Below are 27108 nucleotides of genomic sequence, written 5' to 3'. Positions count from 1 at the left end.
ATAAAGATGTCCTCCATGTGTCCCATCATTCTGCTCCAAGAATTCACTAACCACCACGACCAAATCAACTGTGACAATGACTCTTCTTCAAATGTGAGGGACAGAGCAAACGAAGCATGCCGTGCAGTACTCCGTGAATAATGTGAGATCCAAATACTGAGTTTAAACACATCCCTTGGAATTACTTTAACACACTCCATGAGAGCCTCAATTCATTTGGTCACTCAACAAATATTCATTAACCACATTAGTCATGTGTCAAATTGCTTTAAACTCAGAATGCTGACTAAATTAAGCAGATTATTAAATTTCATTCTCAGCATAGAACTAAAGATTAGAGGTTGGGGGAAAAGATGAACAGGATGTCAAGTAAACTGGGAATACATAAGTTTCACAAAAATTAGTCCCTCCTTGTTTCTACATCTCTTGAGTGCTATTCATGTGTTGGTGATCAAAAATGCTGGTTAGCTATAAAATGACTGAAATGCTTGACCAGAGGAGGGATGAAGAGGGTCAAAATGTTACTGTTCCTTGACTGAAGGACACACAAAAAATGTAATCCTAAAATCATTTTCCCACCTAAAACTCAAGCAACAATGTAGCCAGGCAGTGCTTGCTACTAAAGAGAGCCACATTTACAAAGAGAGATATTGGAAATCATCAAACATTCATTAAATGTCTACTAAATATGCAGGCCAGAGTCCCAGGGGATTACTGATTGTAAAGATCAGAAAGAACCCTGTCACTATGAGATAGACTCTTGAAAAGGTACTTGGTTGATGATTTATACTAGATAAGTGTTAAAGAACAATAATACTTATTTTTGCTAAAGAAAAAAACGACTCTTCTGGTTTAAAAATTGTGACTTAGAAAATTCCATGTTTTAACTTGGAAAGCTAGTTTAAAAAAAAAAACAAAACAACATAATTAATTACCTGCCCAACTCTCCCTGGATGTTTCAAGGCCAAGCCTCCACTGGAGACAGCAGCAGCGACATTACCTTCTTGGTCCACAACCACAGCGCCCACTGTGTCCAAAGTGCCTGAGTCATTTTCCTGTGGAGCAAAAGTGACATGAGCATTCACTAAGCATGGTGTACAACAACTTGATATGACTACATAGCAGTTTTCAGTACAATCATGGCATAACATAAAACATGAGCTAATCCTTAAATAGAACATTGTGCAATCTCCTAAAATTAGCCATTATCAAGTTGCCATTTAAATCCTGTTCAACTCAAAATGTATTTTCCACAGAAAAATCCTGAACAAAGGTTGTCTTGTTGCTTTTCTCTAATAAAAAAGCTATCTTTCTTTGCTCTAAAAGACTAATGTAGCCTTTTAATGGAGAAAACATTAGTAATTGAACATAAATTATAGTACATAACAGGGCCTCCTTAATCTCAAGAATTGAGTTCCTGATTGAAAATTTGTAGAGGAAACGATCTGAGGCGTAAGTAAATCAATAAATGTCATACTCATATTTTTTTATATTAGTATTTTTTAAAATATTCCATAAAAACTTTTAGAAGAAAGTAAAACATTCAACACATAAACGAAAAGAATGACATTTACAATCTTGAAGTATACTATACTAACACTTTCTTTTACAATCCCTTGCTTGTAAGAAAACTTCTAGCACACTCCCTTCTCTGCTATGTCAATAATATGGCTGCTAATTGTTTGGCAGAAAACTATATGTTCCTGGAAGGCATCTCTGTGTTTCTCTGTCCTGTCCCAGTTTCCACATGCTACAGGAATTTTACATTCAGTGACTAGAGCAGTTGTCTCCAGCCTCTGGACTACAAGCAGCTGTCTCCAGCCTCCGATGCTTCTGAGTCACACTCACAATGAGAAAAATTAATTGCTCTAAAGGATAATGTTGGAACAATTTGGAAAAATATGAATATGAACTATAGATAACAGTATTGAATCAACATTCAATTTTCTATTTTGGTAACTGTACTGTGGTCATAAAAGAGAATGTCCTTGTTCTTAGGAAATATATATGCTGAAGTATCTATCAATAAAAGGGTCTCATGCCTGCAACTTACTCTCTCAAATGGTTCAGGAAAATAACAACAACAAGATGCATATATATAGAGAAAGGGAAGGATAAAAGTAAATATGGCAAAATGTTAAAAACTGTGAATCTGGGTGAAGGGTATATGGTAGTCTTAGTGTTCTTGCAACTTCCTTGTGAGACTGAAATTATCTAAGTAAAATGTTAAAATAAACAAGGAATGTTTCCTTTAGAGGGGCAGAAAGGAAAGGGACTCCTTTCCTCAATGGAACAGGATCACCACAGGGTCAATTACTAACCAAGGAATCTAAACAGCTGCCTCATAGTGTGTCAGCCTATGCTAGCCTCTGGTGACTGTGCAGGATGTGCAAGCTTTACACTACTAGATCAACATCAGAATCTGAGAAGGCAAGAAAAGTTTCAGAGGAAAAAAAAAACACCTCTTCCTCACATATTAGAAAAGGGGAGTTACTGTAGGTCTTTAGGTTAACTGCAGTTACAGTAGTGTTCTCACACTGGGGCACTGGTTCTTAAACTGTACCCCCAGAACCCCACCACCACCCCCCTCAACAACACCCCCAAGTATGCATGAGAGAGCCAGGCAGAAGCGCAGGGTAAACAAGAGCAGCTCTACCCCCTGTGCAGTTTACTGCTCAGACTACTGAGCAACACTTCATTTGTACTGAGGGATACCTGACAAAGAAATTTTTAAAATTTCACACTAAGGCAATCACCAGAAAAGTCCATAAGTTCCTGGGGCCACCTGAGATTTCCAGTGACATGAAGGGAGTTTTGAAATAATGGAAGCAGAAGCAAACAAAAATTTTTCTTTAAAGCAAATTGAAAAATTCAGAGGTAGAGGATACCACAACATATTTTACATTAAGTCTGTAAGAAGAAGGTATTTACATGTAGACATTTACATTTCGTTGTTTCTTGCTCTAAATACTAACTGCCTTTAAATATACTGCTATCCAATGACAGTACTTTCTTAAATAGAAAAATCATAACTGACTAATAAAGCATTATATTCCTATTCTTTCTTTTAACCATACATGGGAGAAATCTAGCCACTTGAATCATATGACCATATCCCAGAATACCATAGTTCTACTGGTGGCAGGCACCAGATTTTCAGCAACGGTTCCCAAACCTGACTGTAAATTCTCCAAGAAAAGGTTTGATCTATTCTGTATCACTCTGCACACAGCAGGCACTCAGAACATAGTTATTCCTTAATTAGAAAGAAATTATCCATGTCTGCATCCCTGGTATTAAAAAACAAACTGAATATGTGAAGACCCATGCCATGCCATTCCAATGCCAGGACCTCAGCTTGTCAACTCCTTTTCTCAAGATTCAATTTCATACCAATCCAGAGGATGCCAATGTCTTAGAAAGACTTAAAAATAACCAGGTTTGCTCATTCAGTATTGACAAAGCAAAGTTTATCTTTGGTATATAAGATTAAACTGCCAAAGCAAAGAAATTTACTAAAAACATTTTATTTCAGAGAAGATGGATAATACTAAAGAAAAATGTACTTTTCAGATGAATATTTATTTCACCATACTAGGAAATAATTTCTAAATCTTTGCATTTAGAAGTTTTTGCTGCCTGTCCAGATGCCAAGTCTCATGTGTTCTAAAGCAGGGCTTCTCAAACTTTAATGTGCATACAGATCATCTGGGGAACTTGTAAACATGCAGATTCTGATGCAGGAGACCTGGAGCTGACCAAGACTATACACCTAAGAAGCCCCTAGGTTTTGCTGTTGATCCACAGGCTCCACTTTGGGGAGCAAGGTTTGATAGCATCCCACGTGATCATTATCAAATACCTGCCACAATAATTACCACTATCAATACCATAGGCACAATCCATTGAAGAAGAAACTTAAACCTCCTCAGAATGACATTATTTCAGTACCAAAGACTTAAATTCTATTTGCTCAACTATCAGTTAGCATATCACCATGATCACACATGAACATACTAAAATTATTCTAAAGTATTGATCTTTTACTGTTTTTTTTTTTTTTTTTTTTAGAAGTAGGCAACTACCATACAAATAAAGAGGCACTAAATTAACTTTCCTCAACAATGGCAACAACAAAACATGGAGAAAGGGTATTCTTCACTGGTTCTCATTTATTAACCATCTACTAGCCCTATCCAAGCATTTTATAAAATACAATTTTACTGAAGGCATACATAATGTATAAGCAATGATACATATTACCTGTAAAAAAATTCTCCTAGCTTTTCAACCAGCATATTGCGAAAGATGGGAATTTTTATTCCTAATGAAAAACTAGTGTCAGCATAGCTGGGCTACATATACACAGATGTCTGTAACTTGGTTTTCAAAAATGAAAAATCAAGGAAAAAATAGAGAATCCTATTCCATATTAAGGTAAATATTCACAAGGGCTAGCAACACCTGCAAAAAATCAGAATTACTAAATAAATATTCAAGAGTTAATTCACAGAATTCACACACTGAAAAGCAAATTTAAGGATGGTGAAGTAATATTTAACCATTTTTATGAAGTGCAGATAAACTGCATGAAAGACAAACATTGGTATTTTGGCAATAATAATTTTACAGAGCTCATTTGTACAGGAATGAAATCTTAGAAAGGCTAAGAAACACATGAGTGTTACCATATAGAGCTACTATTACATCTTACACTCCATAAATACTTAAGAACACTTGAACCACACAAGTATATATGTTCCTATTGTCCTTGACTGAAACATGCTATTTACATTTTTTTTTTTTTTTTTGGTGTCTTGGAAGTTGCAGTTTTTACTATGAATGATGTCATTACCTAGGAAATAACCTCCAGAATCACATACTTTGTAAGGATTACACTGGAGTACACCACAAAAATGTAGATTTTTTTGTACACGTGTGATGCACAAGTAAAACTGCCAGATTGATTACGTAAAGTTTGAAAAATAAACACACCAAAGGACCTGTTGCATAAATATTTCTAATATCTATTCTCTATATTACATATACTAAGAACCTTATTTTGCCTTTCTATTGATTTTGCAACTATGTCTTAATAATAACAATAATCAAAAATAGCAATGCAGAAAATTTTGTTTTTTCATGAGCCACAGCCTTGGAAGGGTATACTTTACTAGAGTTATACTTCAGTGTTTGCATTAACAGTTACTTCAAATATGACACAAGGTAAATTAGAGAAATTCATTTAATTTTGTATTATCGAATTCAATCAGCACTGCTACAATCCAGTCTTAAAACTTATGCAGAGCATGGTAAGAAAGGGTGGAACCCAACTAGATGTACACGCACACACACATACACACACAAACACACGCCTACTTCAAAGGCCCACTTTCATGGCATTTCTGAATCTAATGTAAGGAAGATCTCCTGCCTTTCTTCTGAGCCTCCAAATAATTCCAGATTACTTTCATGTATGCTTTAGTGATGTTTTTCTTTTTAAAAGATCATTACAAATTTGATAAAGTCGTAAAAATGATACAAGCCCATCTAAACCAATTCTGAAGGTAATATGTTAATTAAAAGTAAAAGGCTTCCTTCTCACTCCACACCACAAAGCTCTTCCACCACATCACAAATTCATGTTGCACTTCCAAACTGATCTATAACACCTAAATTTATGTTTATATTATAGATACAATGTATACAAAAAAAATTGAAGTCATCATACTATAGACATAAATTGTTCTATGACTTGCTTTTCACCTTAACAATATACCTTGAAGATCTTTGTGTATCTGTACATATGCTGACAATAATATTTACTAATCTCTTACAATGTGCTATTTCCTATTTTTTATGAAAAGTTGTAGGTTTACAGAAATATCACAAGGAAAATGAAGGGCTCCCATATACCACTCCCTCCTGCACCCAATCACACACATAGTTTTCCCTATGATTGACACTTTGCATTAGTGTGGTAACTTTGTTAAAACTGATGAAACAATATTATTATAATTGTATTGTTAACTATAGTCCAAAATCTACATTAGGGTCCACTGTGTTGTCCAGTCCTATGGGGTTTTGTTTTTTAATTTTTATTCTAGCAATATATATACATACTATCTAAAATTTCCCTCTTTAACCATCCCATGCTCAAGTATGTAATTCAATGCTGTTAATTATGCTCAATGTTGTGCTACCATCACCACCATCCATTACTACAATTTTCCATGATCCCAAATAGAAATTCTATACCAATTAAGCCTTAACTCCCCATTCCCTATCACCACCCCAGCCCCAAAGAATCTACATTCTAATTTCTGACACCATGAATTAGTTTATTCTATTTATTTCATATCAGTGATATCATAAAATATTCGCCCTTTTGTGTGATTTATTTCACTCATTCACCATGGTATCTTCAATGTTATCCACGTTATCACATGTATCAGAACTTCATTCCTTTTTACAGCTGAAAAATATTCTATTGTAAGTATAAATCATATTTTGTTTATCCATTCATTAGTTGATAGGCACTTCGGTTTTGGAACATGCTTCATACACTGGCTTGTTCTAGGAACTTCTGTTAGTTTATCTTGCCCCTCATCTACCTGTAAACACAGCAACTAAAAAAGCATCATGAAATAAATATCTTTTAATTGAATCTGACCAATAATTCAAGCATCGTAATCAATTTGAATGCACCATCCAAACTCAACCCATTTCTCTTGATTCCTTCATATTTTGACATTTTCTAAATTTAATAATTTTGCATATCACTCCAAAATGAGTTCTTTCCTAACAGCACTCCCTAAAACAACTGCTGTGAAGTCTTAGGTTGGTCCCTATAATAACCAAACTGAAGTCTAGACTCATCTCTCTCAACATGAGAGTGAGCCTTATTACAGGAGGTTTTGTATGCCCTTTGGTCTACAGTTCAAAACAAACTTCTAAGGCGCTAACCATCAAACGTAAAGCCTCTCATTTTATCTAAAAAGATATTATACACCTTGATATTGGCCACACATTCCTCCATTTAATGTTTTCTTTTGGAAACACTTCTTTGCTGACCTCCCATCCTTTTAGGTCACTTGGCACCCAGATCACATGCTATTTCTTTTTGACTAACAAATTCAGTTTTCTTCAAGTCCAAATTTTCTTGCTTTCCTAAATAATACCCACTCTATTCTTTTGCTTGAACTTTGCTTTTCCCACTGGAAAGCTGGGTGTCTTGCACTATCTAATACCCAGTCATCACTGTCTGGGAAATAAGTTCAAGGGAGGAGGAGGGAATCAAGGTTATTTGACAGTTTTATATCACAGAGGAATGTATAACATAGTACTTAAAATAACATGCTACCAGTATACTCACTAATAGGATATGAACTTCTCTACCTGCGCAGATTTAAAAATATATAAATAAACGAGCTAAGACTCTGCTAATTAAATAGACGGCAACAAAGCATCTTTGTAAGAGCAGGCAACCTTTTTCAATTTAGTTGTGCAATTTGGCTCTTTCTAGAAACACCTGGCCATGGTCTGGACCTCTGGTCTTTCTTTCATTTTAGGGCATACATTTACCTTCACTGGATAAAATTACACTTTTTCTTTTAAATACGAGAGCTCCACTGGCCTTTGAACTGAGTGTTAAAGCAGTGGAGAATAATAGATAAAGGACCAAAAGTCAACGTGGACAATCTGGATTCTATTCCTGCGAATAAAACACCATGACAATTGTGATGAGTCACTTAACCAGGATTCAAATTTGACCCTCTCCAGATTAAAGAACAATATTTGACACTGACTTAATACAGTAATAAGTTAATTTATTTGAGATGAGATTTTTAAAGTACAGCACTATCTGTTTGGCCACATAGTTATGAGTCTATTCACAGAAACAGAAAGTATTATTCAACATTATAACCGTATAACAACTAAAGAGAAGCATATAAGAAAATAAAAGGGAAAGAAAAAATGCCCATGTTCTCTTTCTCCTTTTATTCCTCAGCAGATTAAAATCTTATTAGAAAGTTGTAATAAATCAAAGAATTACAAAGAATGGGAAAGGAACTAAATATATTCTATGATACAAAATACAATTTAAACTGACTAGACGATAGCACTACATCCTAGAAATACTAATACCACTCAACCTCAATGATGGTGTCAGAGACTCCCAACACTCAAAAGCTGGTATTTAATGCAAATAGCCACCAGAGTGGGCTCCATTCATATTCCCTTCATTTTTCTCTAAAGTACATTTAGTGCAAATAAAAGCAGCAAGGTGTATGGGGAGACTCTGACTATGGACTTAATTTCTCTATGGCCTATATTACTTTGCTAAATACTGCTCAGTTTAACCATATTAATTGACACCCCCACCTGGGATCACAGCCACCAAAAACAGAGTTTGGTTTGACCATAAATGTGTATTTTGGGTGAGACAGATAGATATACATATAGACATAAAAATACCTTAAAAAAGAGAATATATTGCCAATCAGCCTTACTCTCTCACACCTTGCTAGATTTAACTCACGTGTTTAGGATATATGCATGGCCCCCATAAGCATTTTTGTTTGAAACCTCTGTCCTATAGAAATTCTGTGGCGCAAACAAGCTCATCCACTTACAAGCCAACAAACCCAGACCTTTCTCTTTCCCTCCACCTAGATATCTAAGTCCTACCCTTTATCCAGACTCAGCTTAAAATCCACCTCTTCCTTCAAGGATGCCATGAGAAATTTAGCAGATGTTAAGAGTGACATCTCCATCCAGTTACTTCCTATAGTTCTCAATGATGGCTTCATGCTTACAGCACATACCAAACAGTTGCCATTTATTGTTTAATTGCCTTGAATCAAATACTTAAAAGGCAAGGCCTAGGTGCCATGTGTTCTATTTATCCCTGAAAACCTATTTTAAAACTTGCACAGAGAATAAATTTAAATCCTTGTTTGAAACATCCAGTTTCTAGATGCTTAGAAGTATACAACAAATGTTAAAAGTAGAGAGTGTAAAACAACACTTTAAATATTTTTTCTGTTAATACAGAGGAATGGCTGTATTTGGGGAATGGCATTGCTGAACTAGATGCCTTAGAGCAGTGTGCTGAGAGGGTTGGGGGGGGCAGGAAAGGAAGTGCAGAGGGAAGGGTTCTATGCCTGTGAGTTGTTAGACAAGTTCAGATTGTCTGACCATTGTTCTGCATAGGCATTTTAGTTATTGCTGTGTATTAAAGGACAAGTCCTTATGTCCAAAGTATATTAAAAATAGAGGTAGAAAGATAATCCCTATTGAAATGCTCTTGGGTTAGTTTATAGGAAGCACTGTCTTCTGGGAGTGACTTTGCTAATCCACCTCTTGGAGCCAGATGCATTTTCGTACTTAGTCACTGAAATGCTGGAAGAAGAAGAAGAATGGCAAAGGAAGGGCTCTTTGCTAGTATCTCTATATCCAGAAGACAGTTTTAGATTAAAACCATAGTTCTATGTGAATTTTTTTTGTAAAATACCTCTGTTTATTGCGGATAAGATTCATCATTTCACAATACCTAAGCTTTTTAGATTTCTTAAGATGACAATGTATGATAAAAAGTAGAGCTAATGAATTAATGAATTTATAAACATTTTTTTGTTGATAGAAAAGATGCATCTTTGACATGGAATTATTAAACCACCTCTTAGCAGTAGGCATCAGAACTTGTTCATTAGGTTGGCTACAGAGGGGTGGAAGAAAGTGCAGGGGGAGGGATGTCTGCTACTGTGTTCATATTTCCATTTTGATGTAACCATTGTACATGGGCATCTCTTAGCTGTGCCACAGGAAAACATCACTAAAATAATTCACTGGAAATATACCTCACTATTTCAATATAGATCTGACAATGAGTTCTCGTAGATGAATTATACTTATTGTATTCTTGCTTTATGTCTAATTTTAAATTGAGCATTAAGGGAATGCAGTATTTGTAACTCTGCCAATATCTATAGAGGCCTGTTGCATTTTTGTCTTCTATGAAATTCTTGTCCCCAAAAAAATGCAGGAATACACCCCCCGACTCCACCCTGACTGAGTTGGTGCCATGTATTCTTGGTTATCCCAGTACTCATGGCTTTGGGATTTTGAATTGGTAAATATTCAGGAAAAAGCATGATATATTCTGTGTGATCTCATCCACATAAAAATGTATGCTCAGTTGTGTGTATACACATAAAGCACCCAGAAAGATATTCCAACTTGTTAAAAAAAAAAAAAAAAAAAAAAAAAAAACCACCACAACTTGCACAGAGAACACTCAATAAATGTTTCCTGGTGATAATGGTGAGGCCAAAGGCAAAAAAGGCAACAGGACAAGAAAAACGGAAGATCTATAAAAAATCACTAAATCCCACACACTACTCAAGGTGACCTGGTGATGAGCTACTCGTAATCTCAGGCTGCAAGAATCAATGGAGCAATGACAACAGGGCACTGCCTCTCACTTGAGCAAGTGATTCAAAAAGAATATTTTGCAAACCTTTACACTTCTTCACAGAAGAGATAACAATGCTTGTAAAATGAAGGTGCTCTCAACACAGCAAAAAACAGCAATCATGGAGGTCCCGCCCTGAGCAAGATGGTAGAGAAAGAAGCTTCAGCGCTCCAACCACTAAAGAAGTTTTGAACAACCAGCAAAAACTGGAAGAAACATCTCTCCCAAAGCTCCAGAGAGCAGTTAAAGGACTGCAGTAAAGAGAAAAGCACTGAATTAAGCAAAAGGCCATTAAAAGTGGTAGAATCTCCTGGCATCCTATCCTGGCTGGCCCCAAACTCTCACCCTCAACAGCTCGGCACTGAGCCCACCATACTCCCAGTGCAGATCCCTGGTCCTGGTGCCAGAGGGAGCACAGTAACCCTTGTGAACATGCTGAGAACATGTATGTATGTCTGGCCCAATCTGCCTGGTGGTGGCCTGAGGGACTCACAATTCTAGAACTTGTCTTGCATGTAGAAGGCAGCTCATGGAGCTCTTCTACAGAATGCTGTGGAATAGAAGTCAAGTGACTGCATGGGACAAGGAATTGATGACTGTAGGATATACAGTGCAGTGCCTGGGAACAAGAGGAAACTGTTTCCTAGGAAACATTTTGTATCCATATAAATGGGAGAATTTCTAAGGACAAACACACATACCCAAAACAAGAATCATGCAGAGAAAGGACCAAGGAGTCCACTACCCTTTGGCCTGAAGAACTCTGAAAAAGAGCACTCCCAAAGATCAAGCCACAAAGACTGGGAAAGGGGGTTTCTTTTTACCCTTTACTTTTGTTGCTGTTGTTGTTAGATCATGCCCTTCAAGGAAAGCGCTATCATAACATTATCTGGATACAAGCATAAGGGACAGACACCTCAGAGTCTAAATTCCAGCAATAGCACATTAAAATATCAAAATATCCAGGTTGCAAAAAAAGATTAAAAAACATACAAAGAAACAGGAAGTGATCACCTATATAAAGGAGAAAATTAAGGCATCAACAACCATTAATGGGGAGGATCAGACCTGGGACAATCCAGACAAACACTTTTAAAAAATAGTCCTAAATATGCTGAAAGACCTAAAGGAAAACATGGTCAAAAACTAAAGGCAATCAGCAAAATGACATATCAATAGAGAGATGGAAATTATGAAAAGGAACCAAACTGAGCTAAAAATCATGATAGTAACAGAAACTGAAAATTCCCTGCTGGGTTCAACACAGATTAGATTAGAATGGGCAGAAGAAATAATCAGTGAACTTGAAGAGAAGACAAGAGAAACCATCCAGTCTGGGAAGTAGAAAGAAGAAAGGACGAAGAAAAGTGAACAGAGCCTGGGGAACCTGTGGGACACCATCAAGCATATCAACACACACACTGTAGGAATCTCAGAAAGAGAAGAGAGAAAGGGCAGGGAGAATATTCAAAGAAATAATGGCTCAAAACTTCATAAATTTAACAAAAGACATGAATATACACATCCAGGATGCTCAACAAACTCCAAACAGGAGAAATCCAAATAGACCCACTTTGCACCACATTATAATCAAACTGTCAAATGCCAAAGATAAAGAGAATTCTGAAGGCTGCAAGAGAGAAGCAGCATGTCACGTACAAGGGAGCCTCAATAAGATTAAATGTCAATTTCTCATTGGAAACCATGGAGGCAAGAAGGCAGTGGGAAGACATATTTAATGTGTTGAAAGCAAGAAATAACCAACCAAGAATTCTGTATCTGGCAAAACCATCTTTCAAAAATTAGTAAGGGATTAAGACATTCCCAGATAAATAAAAGCAAAGGGACCACTAGACTGATCCTATAAGAAGTGCTAATAGGATTTTTGCTGCTTGAAAAGAAACACTAGACAACTGACTGAAATCACATGAAGAACTAGAGATCTTCAGGAGAGATAATAACATATGCAAATACAGATACCAGTACTATTGTGTTTTTGGTTTGTAATTCCACTTTTTTTTTTTTTTACTTCCTAGAGGATCTAAAAGGCAAATGCACAACATGTAATGATAAATCAATGGTTCTGGACTAATAATGATGTATAAACATGTAATTTGTGACAAGAACTATATGAAGATGAGGGAGGGGTCAGAGGGGTATAGGAGCATAGTGTGTATATATGATTGAAGTTAAGGTGGTATCAAGACAAACAAGAGTGGTATAGATTTAGGATGTTAAATTTAAACCCCATAGTTACCACAAAGAAAATATCAGAAAAAATGCAAACTCATGGAAACAGAAAGTACAGTACAGGTTGCCAGGGGTGGGGGGTAGAGGTAATGGTACGTTAATGCAAAATGAGTGTAGGGTTTTTGTTTAGGGTCAAGGGAAGTTAAGGTCACGAATAGCGGTGAGGGTACTACAACACTGTGAATATGATTAATCCCACTGATGGATATGCTTGGAAGGGGTTGGGATGCAAAGATTTAATTTATATATTTGTTTCCACAATGGAGGAAAAATGGCCCAAAGGATATTATCGGAACATAAGAAAAACTTGAAATACAGTCTGTAAGCTTTATATGAATGTTAAATTTCTTGAACTTGATAACTACACTTATAGTGATTACATAATAACCTTTTTCATTGAAAATGTACATGGAAATATTATGTGTCAAGGACTATGAGGTGTGCAGCCTGCTCTTTCACATTCAGAATATAGATGGAAGGAAGGCAGGAAGCAAGGAAAAGACTGAATAATACAGCAAAGGTGGCAAAATGTTAAAATTGGTGGCTCTGGGTACCTGGGGGTGGGAGTACGTTGGAGTTCTCTGCATGTGGTTGAATTATTTTTGCAACTGTCCTGTAAGTTTGAAATTATTTCAAAATTAAAAGTTCAAAAGAGAAGCAATCACAAAACTCATATGAATTTATCTGAGCTTGCAAAACAATCCACATTTCCATTCTTAAGACCTCTGTGCCCCCTTGGAAAATCACACTTACAAAATAAACAGGTGCCACAAAATGGGCAGGGATTACTGTGTGGTGAGGATCCATACTTTTTCCTATAAAAATAGACACGGTCTAAAAGTGCATTACTAAACAGGCTGTTTCACCTGCGTTAACAGGAAAGGTGCTTGATCAAGTTTCTCTAGATGAGCACGCCCCCGTGTGGGCACTTCCTGACTCACCTCTTTGAAACAGTTGCGATTACGGGAGTGTTTACAAGATATGTATTATTTCCTGGCCTTCATTTCCTTACCGTCATTTCCTTCACTGATTTATATATTATCTTTAAGATCTCAACAACACTGATCAAGTACGATAAAATTATTTAGTAATATTCAGATAACCACCCCTTTTCTTTTTTTCTATCCACAGACAAACACTGTTAAAACTGAAGCACAGTTTTGGACTAATAAATGTTTGAAGCACTTATATAATAGACTGAAACCTATCTTCAAAGATGATAAGAATGGCTATTAAAGAAAATAGCATTTTATGTTTTTCCCTCTTAAAATTAATATTAGAATTACTGACTGCAGGTGTTTGATAATGTTAAATGAGTAAAGACACTAATGCTCATGCCTCCATGGAAAAAGAACAAGGCAGATTATGCGTCAAATGTGCAAAGTAGATACTGTAATTCAACATGCATTTATTGTGTGCTATTGTGTGTGCTAAGCAAAAGTAAGAAATGCATTCTGATCTGGCTGGCATTTAAGTAGACCCTTAAAGGGGGAGCTAGATGAGAAAAACTTAAAGATAAGAACCTTCAGCAAATGCACAAAAAAACTGAATAGAGGTATCTGGTTAGAGAAAAAGATTCTAGAAGAGATATAGTGGAAAAGTTGCTTGGGGCCAGGTTTCAAGTAGAGTCCTAAAATTAAGATAAAAAGTTGGGGTTTTGATCTACAGACAATAAAGAATCTATTAAAGTTTCTCCCAAGAGAGTGATAAGACCAATGCAGGTATTTTTAGGAAAATGCACCTGGGGATAGTACACAGAATTAAAGAGGGATAGAGCAAGGCTAGAAGAAGGGAAGCAGTGGTGAAGATATTGCAACAGTCCAGCCATCAAGGATGAAAAAACATGGAATCAGGTGGTGGTGAATCTATCAAAAAGAAATCATGAAAACAAAATAAGAGCATGTCTTTATTAAACAGGCATTTTTTGAGCACTTACTATATGCCAAACTAAGAATGCATGGTGAAAGACAGATATAGTCCCTGTCCTCCGGAACCTACACTCTAATGGAAGAGAAAGATATTAATTAACAACACTAACGATGATAGACAGTTGGGACAGTGTGATAGCTTAAAGTGAGAGAGGTGGGAGAGGGAGAGGCAGTATTCCCAGGATCTGGAAACGCTGGAGCAAAAGCGTGACACAGGGAGAATCTTGGCAAGCAAGATGACCCAGAATGAGTGACATGGCAAAAGGCTGAAAAGAAAGACAGGCACCTGCTCCTGTAAGGTCCTGATGACTCTGTTAAGAGCAGCTGGAAGTTGCTGAAAGGTTTAAGCAGGGGGTGACAAAGTCAAGTTGCACTTTTAAATGACTCCCCAGATGCTATGTAGAAAACTGAAGGAAGGGAAATCAGCAGTTGTGGGCAGATGGTTTAGAACGCTACTGCATTCATCCAAGAAAGAATGATGGAGTTCCCTTTTAGACATACTGAGTTTGGTTACGATAGGTCAAAAAGTGAAAAATCTGCAATAGGCAAATGGAAATGAACAAATGAAACAGTTTGGGACACGCAAAGGGGAACGGAAATAGAAATTTAGATTCATCCGTTTAAAACAAGTCTAACTAAATAGGTGCTATGTGCCAAGTGCGCTGCCAGGCAGGGGGATCACAAAAGACAAGGAACCCTGATAGAGCCGGCACCTGATTAAGACTTAATCTGTGAACAACGAAAATGACCTGGAAACTAATTCTGGAGCAAAGAGAAAGAGCTGCAGCTCTGAGAAAGAAGTTGTAGCACATTTGAAGGAAAGCTAAGTGAATATGAGTGTACATGGTTGTTAACTGATTCCATTATGCAATTCCCAACTCCTCTAGGATTTTCTGAGTTCATTTACACAATGATTACTGAGCAGGTGCTTTCCTAGGTCCACTGGGACAAATTAAGAGGAACAAAGCAATGATTCTCACATGGTAGTGCAAAAGTTTGCCCATCCCTGCAGATTTTGATTCTGTATGTTTTGAGTAGAGGCCAAGAATGTGTAGAGTTAAAACTTCCCAGGTGAATCTAATGATCAGCCAGATTTAGGCTCCAATAGAATAAAGAATCCCTAAAAGAAAGAATCAAAAAAGGGTTTGGATAAACTCCATGTTGCCAGTGAAAATCTGTTAGAGAATTATTGAGCTGGAAAGAACCATGGTCATTTATTTGACCCAACATGCTGACTTTTCTGCTAAGGAAACTAAAGTCAAGAGAGGTTCTATGTTTTTCTAAGACTTCTGAGCTAGTTAATCGCAGACTCTGGACTAGAACTCCTGGTCCACTGTACCCCATTATCTTCTAGCACCATGCAGGCTGGGCTCTCCATCCAGCCTGTACCATAGCCTCCTGCGCTAGACCCTCTACTCCTCAAGTAACCCCAGTCTCAGGTCTTGAATTCTTCAAGTTGTTCCTGACATCCAACTATTTAGTCAAAATCTTCTTGGCTTATTAGAAAAGAGGTGGCCCAATCAAGCCTTTAAAATCTCAGACATAGTTTTACTTCAACCTAATCAAGCACTGATTCTGGTCTTCTGATCTTATCCATGCTATTGATAGATGGATTCTCTCTCTCTCTCCCCCTCTCCCCACCTACCCCCTCTTCTCTCTCTCTCTCTCTCTCTCTCTCTCTCTCTCTCTCTCTCTCTCTCTCTCTCCCCCTCTCCCTCTCTCTCTCTCACACACACACACATTTGTCTTTTCATGTATTGGTTTATTCTAGTGGTCTTATTAGACACATATGTGTAAACAACACTATGTTTGGACAAGTTAACTCAGATCATTAGTGCATGCTGATATCACATGAAGACATATTTAAAAGTTTTGATTTGGAATTTGATGCTCTTAACACCACAGTCTGGGCCAATTCTCAGGTTGAAAAAGCTTCTTTTTGTAGTCCCAATGAGATTCCATTCACTGGGGGTATTTCGTGTTAGAAAGCCACAATATGGTGATTTCTACATTATATACAAGATCAGCATGCACTATTCAAATAAATATTAAGGAGTTTTCTTTTTTCCCACCATTAATTCTGTTAAATACTGAAAATTAAAGAGGCTTTATAAGGCTGTAAATATTAAAAATTGACAGAGGATAATATATGATGCCAACTTACTACAAGCATTCTGGAAAACTGCATGACACTTCCATTGCAAAATTAAAATAGCAGTTAAGATTTGTTAACGATGACTTCCTGTTTCAATCTTATCTCATTTACAACTTGAAGACTTACACAGATTTAAGGCAATTGAATCTTTATGTAAGAATTTAGAAGCCTTTCCTGAAATGATTAAAAAAAGTACTGTTCAAAGTTCTGGACTCTGATATTGATGAATTGACTGTAAACCACAGACATCCATTAAAAAAAAAAAAAAATCCCCCGAAAAAAACCCCATTAAGTTATATAGCAAAGTAATACTGATCATTGGCCCCATAACCTAAATAAATGCATGAGGTGATGGTGATTTAATAATACATTAAATTACTATTGACCTACCTATTGATTTACATGCAAAATCTATGGATTCACGCAGTAATTGAAATAGTCTTAGCGTGGTGAATGAGATTTTTAGTATTTTACTTACAATTCAAAGAAATAATTTCAAACAGCAGATAATCACTTCAATGGATGAATTTTAAGTTATGAGAAAACTTAATATGTTGAGTATATTTCTCTACGTAACAGAGAAACCAAAGAAAGCTCTTATCTTTGTTTACTTGAATATCCATGCACTAACCACCTTCTTGAGAAACATCACTAAATTCCAAATCAAGAAAAGTAAATTTCTAGAAAAGACAAATTACTCTTTTCCCCACATACAGAATGCACAGACACATAGACAAGTACAAATAGAACAATCTGAGGAAAACATGTTGTTTTTTGTGCATTTATTTTCTTTGATCTTCACCTACCTCTCACCCAAAAAATACAGTAATTTAGTATGATACAGTTAAACAATTACATAATAATTTCAAGATGGTGGATAAATGGGGAAAATGTTACCCACAATATACTTCAAAAGAACAGAATATATTTATATGAAGCACACAATGCAAGCCTCAACATTTCCTTTCCAAAACATGTGGCCAATTTGATGTCCCTATGTGGTGGCTAAAGAACACAAAATTAAAAGTCATAGCATCTCTTTAGAGTGGTTTTGAACACACAATATTATATAAGAGTACCAAATGCATTCCAAAAATTTACCAAATTTGTTTATTAGAAATGGAAGAATAAAAGATATTCACATAGTGGAAAATCTGATTACCTTTCATTTCATTACCCTATACAAGTACCACTTTACCAAAAAAATCATTGTAATTAATTGAAATTTTAAATTGCTTCATAAAAGTGGTGGGAGGAATCAAAGAATTACCATGTACGTTCAACTGTAAGATCTGCTATTAAAAAAAACGAGATGGAAACTATTTCAACAATCTGCTTGTGAAAAATGAAGAAGGGGAAGAGAAAAAAAGTCTTGAAACATCAAAAACATTAAGATCAAACAATACCCCCAACCTCTTTTAATCCTCTAAGAATAAAACAGTCCCTTCCAGCCATTCCCAAGGCTAGCTATTTGAAACTGATATTTATGAATCTAGATTATGGTGTGCAGTGAGTCTATTTTTCCAATATGAGCATCTCATCCTTGTAGCAACTCTTCTAAAATCACCTCAGTCAGTCTTGAGGCATAAGCCAAGAAGAGCAATTGGCCAATGAGTTAATACTTCAATCCAAAGGAAAAGTTTCCTCCTTCAAATATGACGAAGATTAGTATCAATACAATTACCTTTTTCTTCTTGTATTAAAGCAAAAAAAAATAAATAAAACATGCTCACTTCATGATATGTACCACAGGAAACTACTGATTATTATGCGAACAATGATAGTCCTTGGCACTACTGTTAGGAGAGATCCAGTTGTCACTTTTCAGGAATTATAAAGAATAGAGGTAATTGCACCAGGAATTTGTGATCAGCAAAACCAAGACTGAAGGGAATTGCATAGGACAAGCAATTTTTTTCTGTCCTTTACAGAACAGTCCTTGTTTTGCACAGTTCCACAAACTTCAGTTACCACAACTTAGTTAAATAATACCAGTCCCCTCAAAACACAACCCCCAAATTTCATTTATCCCTTACATTGTTAGTAATTGCATCAAGTACAAACTTGGCTTTTAGCTCTTCAGTCTACCAATCACAACATAAATAACTGGCATATCATGATCAGTGACCAATCACATCACTTCTTTCAGTCTGTCAGTGACTGTCACTGTGCACAGACAGCAAAGCAGTTAGTTATGTTGCCTTCTTGTCTCCCACTGATTAATACACATGGTAGTTTACAGAAATGGATAAACAAAAGAGAGAAATGACCAATAAAAATGAAAGTGGAGCAAAGGAACAAAAAGTACTAATGCTGGAATGGAAGCAAAATTTAAATCAAACATAAATGAAGTTGTAGAAGAAACAGCTGATTGTGGAAATGTCTGACCCTCCTGCCATTCAAGAGACTATAGATATGCAGCCCGAGGAACTTAATGAGGGCAAACTGATTGACAGAAATGAGGAAGGCAGCTGTGACAAAAAGGGTAGAGAGTTTCAGAAGAAGTGACACCAGCAAAAAAACTACACAATAAAGGAAATCTTGGAGATCTTATATGACACTGAAAGAACAAAGGATAAAATGTAGAAAGCTGATCCAAACTTAAAAAAAAGAGTAAGACAATATGCCAATTTGCCACAGCATAGAAAAGATGCTTGTTCCATATCATAAGTTATAGAACAAAAAAGCAAGCACTGTTCAAACTTCTCTGGGTAAGTTTTTTACAAAGGGATAAAACACTTTCTTCTTAAAATTTCTAAGGTTTTAAATTAGTGTATTAAATAAATGTTTTAGTTTTTTTTTTTTTCCATTTAAATACTCATTTATAAGCAACAATAAGAGAGTTTTTAATGTTTTCACAAAAATGTTTAAAAGTCATGGAACAACAAAAAAGACAAAAAACAAACACAAAAATTTTTAATAAAAAAATGAATAAACAAGAAAACAAAAAGTAAAAAGAAAAGAAAAATTAAATAACAATAAAGGTCACAGAACAAGTATAATTTTTTACATTAAGGCTGCTTTGCATGGTTTCAGCTTACATGGTCAGTTTTACAGTCTGGCACCACCATGCAAAGTATGGACTGTCTGTATATCTTAAGAGAAAGGAAGGGGTAAAAGAAAACTCCAGGAGAGTAGTGTCCACCCAGAGAAAGGAGTAGAACAGTGAGTTCACAACTACTATTATGTCACAATACCACAGTTAGAGTTAGACAGTACTTTTTTTTCCTTCTCCAGCAGCTCTTCTCCCTTATTCCAAGGGGAAGGGAGGGGAGGGGGGAGATGGAGGGGATGGGAGAAGGGAGGAGGAGGGGTGTGGGGAGGGGAGGTGGGGGAGACTGAAACAAAGATGCCATTTACTAAGAATGGACAACTACCAAGAATTTATACTCCTCCTTATTTTAAATATTATACTCTGAAAATAGAGACAAAATGTGTTTTGATTTATGTGTAGATCAATTGTTTATCCAACATCAATTTGTAGTTACAAGGAGGCATGTTAACTGTGTGGAATAGGATGACAAAAACACTATATGTATTTATGCTATACACTGTAAATTACCTACCTAATAACTACTCCCTCTCCTCTTTTGATAACAAAACCATTATGTTATCTGGGAAGCTATGAGCTATAAGAAAGTAATTACAATAATCTACTAATTTCCCAGGTTCCTTTACAGCTGGGAATAGTCATATGCCCAAATTGTGCCCCATCCCCACTACCCCCAAAAAATAACTAAGGAGGAAACTGTTAAAGAAAGATACTGAAAAGTTCATACTCTAATGAGAATTTACATTTTAGTGGACAGAAACAGAGTATGAACTTCCTTCATTTGTTCACCATTATTTTTTTTACTATGCAGCTCAGGAACAAAAGCCCAATAAATAGTTTCTGAATGAAAAAAAATAAGCTACCAATCTAAGTAAAGACCAGATGAAGGTATTCTCTATAAGATGAACTGATACTTCTATGCATAAAAATCCTAAAATGATGTCCACACACACAAAAAAAAGACCTGTACAAGAATGTTCATAGCATATTTATTCAAAATAGTAAAAACTAGAAACAAACCAAATGCCCATCAACAGGAGAATGGAAAAACAAATTACAGTATATTCAGTCAGGAGAATATGACTCAACAAATAAAAGAATAAGCCAGTGATACAATGTCTCAAAAACATTTTTGTGAAAGAAGCAAAACAGAAAAGAGAACATTCTCTACAATTACACTTATAAGAAGTTCAAGAGCAAGACAAAACTCATATATGGTGAAAAAAAGTCAGAACAGTGCTTGCCTATAGAGGATATAGATTGGAAGGGCACACAGTAAAACTGGAAATTTCTATGTATTGACAGGTATGTGAATTACATGGGTGTGTAAACATGTATAAAAACCGATTTTCCTCACTGTATGCAAATTTTAACACAATTTTTTAAAGGACAAAAATAATAATAATAATAATAAATCTGCTCACCCAGGCATGACACAGAGTGCAGAAACCCAAGAAATACAGGTACACTACTATCTACTTTCACTGAGATCTACTCATCAATTTATTCATTTGCCTACTAAATTCCTACTTTTCTCTGGCAAAAAAAGAGAAAAGGTTTTGAATCAAACAATCAATTGTCTCACGTGGCAACATACTGAGAAAATATCATTACCAAAGATGATTTATTATGTATTTACATATGAGGAAATCATATAAAATAATGAAAGGCAAACAGTATAAAAGCCACTATACAAGGACTAACCAATAAAGAATACTAAAGAAATGCTGAGCTAATCAAGTGACCATGTGAGCTGAGATGCCCTTCATAATCTGTATGCAAACTAATCCTCAAGCCAGAAGACTAAGTTTGAACATTGTGATTTTCAACTTCTTTCAACCTCCAAAAACACCTTACAAATGTCACACATGACTCATGAAGGCACACTAATGCACAAAAGGCAAACAATGTGTCAGAACAGACATGTAATTAAAGTGTATAAAAGAAGTCCATGAATCTGATAATATACATTTCCTCACACCCACACTCAGAACCCTGGAACATTCATGTTAAGAATCACTATCTTTACACTTCCCCACCTGAAGAATTCCTGATATTCACACAAGCATTAGGGATTCCCAATTTAATAAGTCAAGCCCTCAATCTTGGGGCTCATCCTTATGAAACTTATTTCTGCAAAGGAGAAGCTAAGCCTACTTATAATTATGGCTAAGAGTCATCCACAGAGAACCTCTTTTGTTGCTCAGATGTGGCCTCTCTCTCTCAGCCAACTCTGCAAATAAACTTACTACCCTCCCCCTTACATGGAACATGACTACCAGGGACATAAGTCTCCCTGTCAATGTGGGATATGACTCCTAAGATGCGCCTGGCTCTGGCATCGTGGGATTGAGAATGCCTTCTTCACCAATGGGGGGAAAGAAATTAAACAAAATAAACTTTCAGGGGCTAAGAGATTTCAAATGGAGTAGAGAGGTCACTCTGGAGGTTATTTTTCTGCATTATATATATATTCCTTTTCAGTTTCTAGCATATTAGAAGAGCTAGAAGGAAATACCTGAATCTGTTGAACTGTAATCCAGAAGACTTGATTCCTGATGATGACTGTACAACTATATAGCTTTTATTGTGTAACTGTGTGATTTTGAAAACCTTGTAACTGACACTCCCTTTATCCAGTGTATGAGTAATAAAATAAAGACAAATATATATATAAATAATGGGGGGCATAAGGGGTATGGGATGTTTTGGGTATTCTTTTTATTTTTTCCTTTATTTTGGAGTAATGAAAATGTTCTAAAATTAATTGTGACAATCAATGCACAACTATATGATGATACTGTAAGCTACTGATTTCATACTTTGAATGGACTATATGGTGTGTGAATATATCTCAATTAAATTGCATTTTAAAAAAAATCACTATCTAGAGCTGCCCAGTTCAAAAGAATAGCCACAAGCCACATCTAGGTACGAAGCACTTAAAAGGCAGCTAATGTAAAAGAGAAGCTATATTTCTAATGTCATTTAATTTTAATTAATTTTAACATTAATTTAAAAATGGGTAATCAATTCAATTACTGGAAAGTTTTAAGTATGTTGGGAATAACTTGGGTATGTGAACCTACTTTGCAACTGTCAATTTTATGAAATTGAAATATATATCAAATAATTGCAATGAAAATTTTGTGTAATAATTGACATGTGTTATAAATGTAAAATAATACTCCCTTCAGAGACAATTAAAAAAGGTAAAATATCTCATTAATAATTTTTTCATTCATTACATGTTAAAATAACATTTTGGATTCACTGGGTTAAATAAAAGATAATATTAAAATTAATTTAACCTGCCCCTTTTAACTTAACATTTTTCTGTAGCTACTGGAAAACTTAAAAATATTATATTTCTATTAGATAGTACTATTGTTCTAGAAGCTCTATATCAAATACAGATTAAAGACATCATGGGATACATTAATTATTAATATTTCAAATACCTCCTGACCTTTTCACTTGATTGTCTTCTTTTCTTTAGTTGAATGAAATCTGTTTCCACCCTTTCTGCCAGTTCTAGTTTCCTCTTGTTTCTTTTAAATGCAGCTAAACTGAATCCTATAAAAAAAAACATTAAAAATAACATTTAAGAAATATTAGGGTAATGGGGTAGATTACATATGCTGAAGAGTCTTCCCAGAACAAAATCCATAAGAATATTGAATAAAGGGTCAAAAACATCTTCTCAGTGCACACTGAGGTACTAATAGAATAACAGAAATAACCTAAGCTAAAAATTTACAAAAAAAAGTTGAAATCGAGAGACAAGTGAACCCTAAAGGTAGAAACTACCTGTGCCAGTTCAGTGTATTATGTCCCCCAAAACGCCATTATCTTTGATGCAATCTTGTGTGGGCAGACATATCAGTGTTTGTTAGAATTTGGAATCCTTTGGGTGTTTCCATGGAGATGTGATTCAATCAACTATGGACAAGACCTTTGGTTGGATAATTTCCATGGAGGTGTTGCCCCACCCATTCAGGGTGGGTCTGAATTAAATTACTGGAGGGCTATATAAGCTCAGACAGAAGAAGCAAGCTTGCTACAGCCAAGAGGGACACTCTGAAGAATACACAGGAGCTGAGAAGAGGAGCTGCAGATGAGAGACAGTTTGAAGACAGCTGTTGAAAGCAGACTTTTGCTCTAGAAAAGTTAACAGAGGAAAAACACCCCAAGAGCAACTAAGAGTGACATTTTTGAGGAACTGCAGCCTAGAGAGGAATGTCCTGGTAGAAAGCCATTTTGAAACCAGAACTCTGGAGCAGACGCCAGCCACATGCCTTCCCAGCTAACAGAGGTTTTCCGGACACCACTGACCATCCTACAGCGAAGGTACCCAATTGTTGATGTGTTACCTTGGACACTTGATGACCTTAAGACTGTAACTGTGTAACCAAATAAACCCCCTTTATAAAAGCCAATCCATTTCTGGTGTTTTGCATTCCGGTAGCATTAGCAAACTAGAACACTACCCGTGGACATCTGCTGATACATGCCACCTCCAACTTTGGTTTTGAAGAACTCTGTGCATGGAGGATAGTTAATGTGTCTGGGGACAACCCAGCTTGAAAAAAGATATTAGGGATTATCTACAAAAAAAGGAGAGAGGCCCAAAGTGTGATATGTCAGTGAACAGGAAAACCAGAACCATATCCCCACTCCCCAACTCTCCCCTGGCACACACACACAAAGAAACAGGAAATTTGTGAGTCTTAGCCATGGCTCTAAAGGGTGAAAGTCTCCCCAGAAAACTCTGAACAAGAAACTTATATATATATACAAACTGAGAGGTTTAGAGGAGAATTCATATACCTGTGTAGCCTGAAAAAAATAAAACCAGAAGTGACCTTGGTGTGGCAGTGATTCAAAAAGACTCTAAACACAAATGCAAATAATCCCTGGAGGAACACACCTTAACTTACCTAGGCCTCAAAAAATTTCCAAGTTACACTTAACATGAGTTAATCATTAAAAAAAAAGAAAATTCACAACAAACATGAGAGAAGGCCATCAATAATAAAAGAATAAATATCAAAAAGCAAACCTGATCTGCAAAGACCTCAGATACTGGAATAATCAGATACAGAATATTAAAAATGTTTAAATATGCTCATAGAAATACAAGGAAGATACTGAAAATATGACTGAGGAACAAAAGACGATAAAATGACCAGTAGACCTGAAGAAGAACCAACGAGAACTTCTAAAAATAAAAAATAGTAGGAGAGACTAATTTCTGAGACTAAGGCAAAGCTGGATCTAGTACAGGTCTCCTCTCTCGGCTCATTTCTTGGTCTAGTCTTACCACCAGTTCTCTTCTGTTTTGATTCCCTCATCATTTCTACACTTCAGTCTGCACCTTTCCTCTTCAGTCTGCACCTTTGAAAGCATCCTCAAAACTGTTAACAGTAGATCTGTTTTGAAGCAAATTTGTTTCTCTTTTCCCCTGAACCCACACAAAAAAGTAAAAGCTAAAGAGAAGGTGAGAAAGCCAGGAACTGCGTGAACTAGACACAGCAGAGCAATCTGACTTTGGGCATACTTCATACAACACTCATGAAAACGTGGAATTGCTGAGATCACCGAAATCTGTAAGTTTTTGAGGCCAGGGGACCCGCACCCCTCCCTGCCAGGCTCAGTCCCGTGGGAGGAGGGGCCATCAGTGCTGGGAAGGAGAAGGGAGAACTGGAGTGGCAGCTCTTATCAGAAACTCACTCTACTGATCCAAACTCTAACCATAGATAGACTGAGACCAGACACCAAAGAATCTGAGAGCAGTCAGCCCAGCAGAGAGGAGACAGGCATAGCAAAAAAACAGAAAGACAAACTCAAAATTAAAAGCAGATGCTTTTTGGAGTTCTGGTGAACATAGAAAGGGGAAGGGCAGAGCTCAGGCCCTGCAGGCTCATTTGCAAAACCCAAAGAAAAACTGATCTCTCTGCCCCCTGGATCTTTCTTTAATAGCCCTAATTGCTTTGTCTCTTAGCATTTCAATAATGCATTAGATCTGCCCTGTGGGCCCTTTTTTTTTTTTCTTTTTTTTCTTTTTTTCATTTTCTAAAACAATTACTCTAAGAAGCCCAATACAGAAAGCCTCAGAGACTTGCAATTTGGGAAGATCAAGACAAGAGCAGAACTGAGAGCTCTGAGACAAAAGGCAATAATCCAGTGGCTGAGAAAATTCACTAAACACCACAACTTCCCAAGAAAAGGGCGGCATCCTCTCACAGCCATCATCCTGGTGGACAGGAAACACTCCTGCCTGTCATCGGCCCAATATCCCAGAGCTGTTCCAGACAACCCAGTGTGACGGAAGTGCTTCACATAACACACATACACCACAAAATTGGGCGTGGACATTAGCCTTCCCTGCACCCTCAACTGGTTGTCCCAGACTTCGGAAGGTGGAGCAGTGGGAATTAACAAGCCCCATTCAGACATCATTTCAGCAGACTGGGAGCCTCCCTACACAGACGGCAGCCCAGAACCACCCTGGGGGGACAGCACTCACCTGTGACACAGCACAGTCATCCCTGAACAGAGCACCTGGGGGTGCAAGGCCTGGAAGAGGGACCCATTCACAAGTCTCACGGGCCACACGCCAATACCAAGGACTTGTGGGTCAGTGGCAGAGACAAACTGTGGCAGGAATGAACTGAAGGATTAGACTATTGCAGCAGCTTTAAAACTCCAGAAACACCAGGGAGATTTGGTTGTTAGAGCCACCCCCCTTCCTGACCGCCCAGACACACGCCCCTTATACAGGGCAGGCAACACCAACTACACACGCAAGCTTGGTATTCCAACTGGACCCCAAAAGACTTACGCCCCAACTCACCACAGAGGCAAAACGGGGGAGAACTGGCTTGAGGGGAAGAGGTGGCTTGTGGACGCCACCTGCTGGTTAGTCACAGAAAGTGTACTCCACGAAGCTGTAGACCTGACAAATTACAGACAAGGATTTCAATTGGTCTACAAATCCTAAAAGAACCCGACCAAGTTAAGCAAATGTCAAGAGGCCAAAAACAACAGAAAATTTTAAAGCATATGAAAAAACCAGAAGATATGGATAACCCAAGCCCAAGCACCCAAATCAAAAGATCAGAAGAAATACAGTACTTAGAGCAACTAATTAAAGAACTAAAGATGAACAATGAGACCATAGCACAGGATATAAAGGACATCAAGAAGAGCATGGAACAGGATATACAGGACATCAAGAAGACCC

At 36.7% G+C, this 27108-nt stretch overlaps 1 protein-coding gene across 8 annotated transcripts in view; it reads right to left on the bottom strand.

Moving 5' to 3' along the window:
* TASP1 (taspase 1) overlaps positions 1–27108 on the bottom strand; it is a 656132-nt gene that overhangs the window by 498923 nt on the left and 130101 nt on the right. For all 8 annotated transcript variants that reach the window (XR_005213130.1, XR_005213131.1, XM_037811849.1 and 5 more), the window contains exons 8-9: positions 23332–23438; positions 936–1055 (exon numbers count right to left, since the gene is read on the bottom strand). Coding sequence is in view for 6 of the 8 variants with exons in the window: in XM_037811849.1 (XP_037667777.1) it covers positions 936–1055; positions 23332–23438 (227 nt within the window). In the remaining 2 variants the exon portion in view is untranslated. The remainder of the gene's footprint in view (positions 1–935; positions 1056–23331; positions 23439–27108) is intronic.

The sequence above is a fragment of the Choloepus didactylus genome, chromosome 19 (assembly GCF_015220235.1).
Source record: "Choloepus didactylus isolate mChoDid1 chromosome 19, mChoDid1.pri, whole genome shotgun sequence".
Lineage (NCBI taxonomy): Eukaryota > Metazoa > Chordata > Mammalia > Pilosa > Megalonychidae > Choloepus > Choloepus didactylus.
This window is presented reverse-complemented; position numbering and strand designations above follow the sequence as displayed.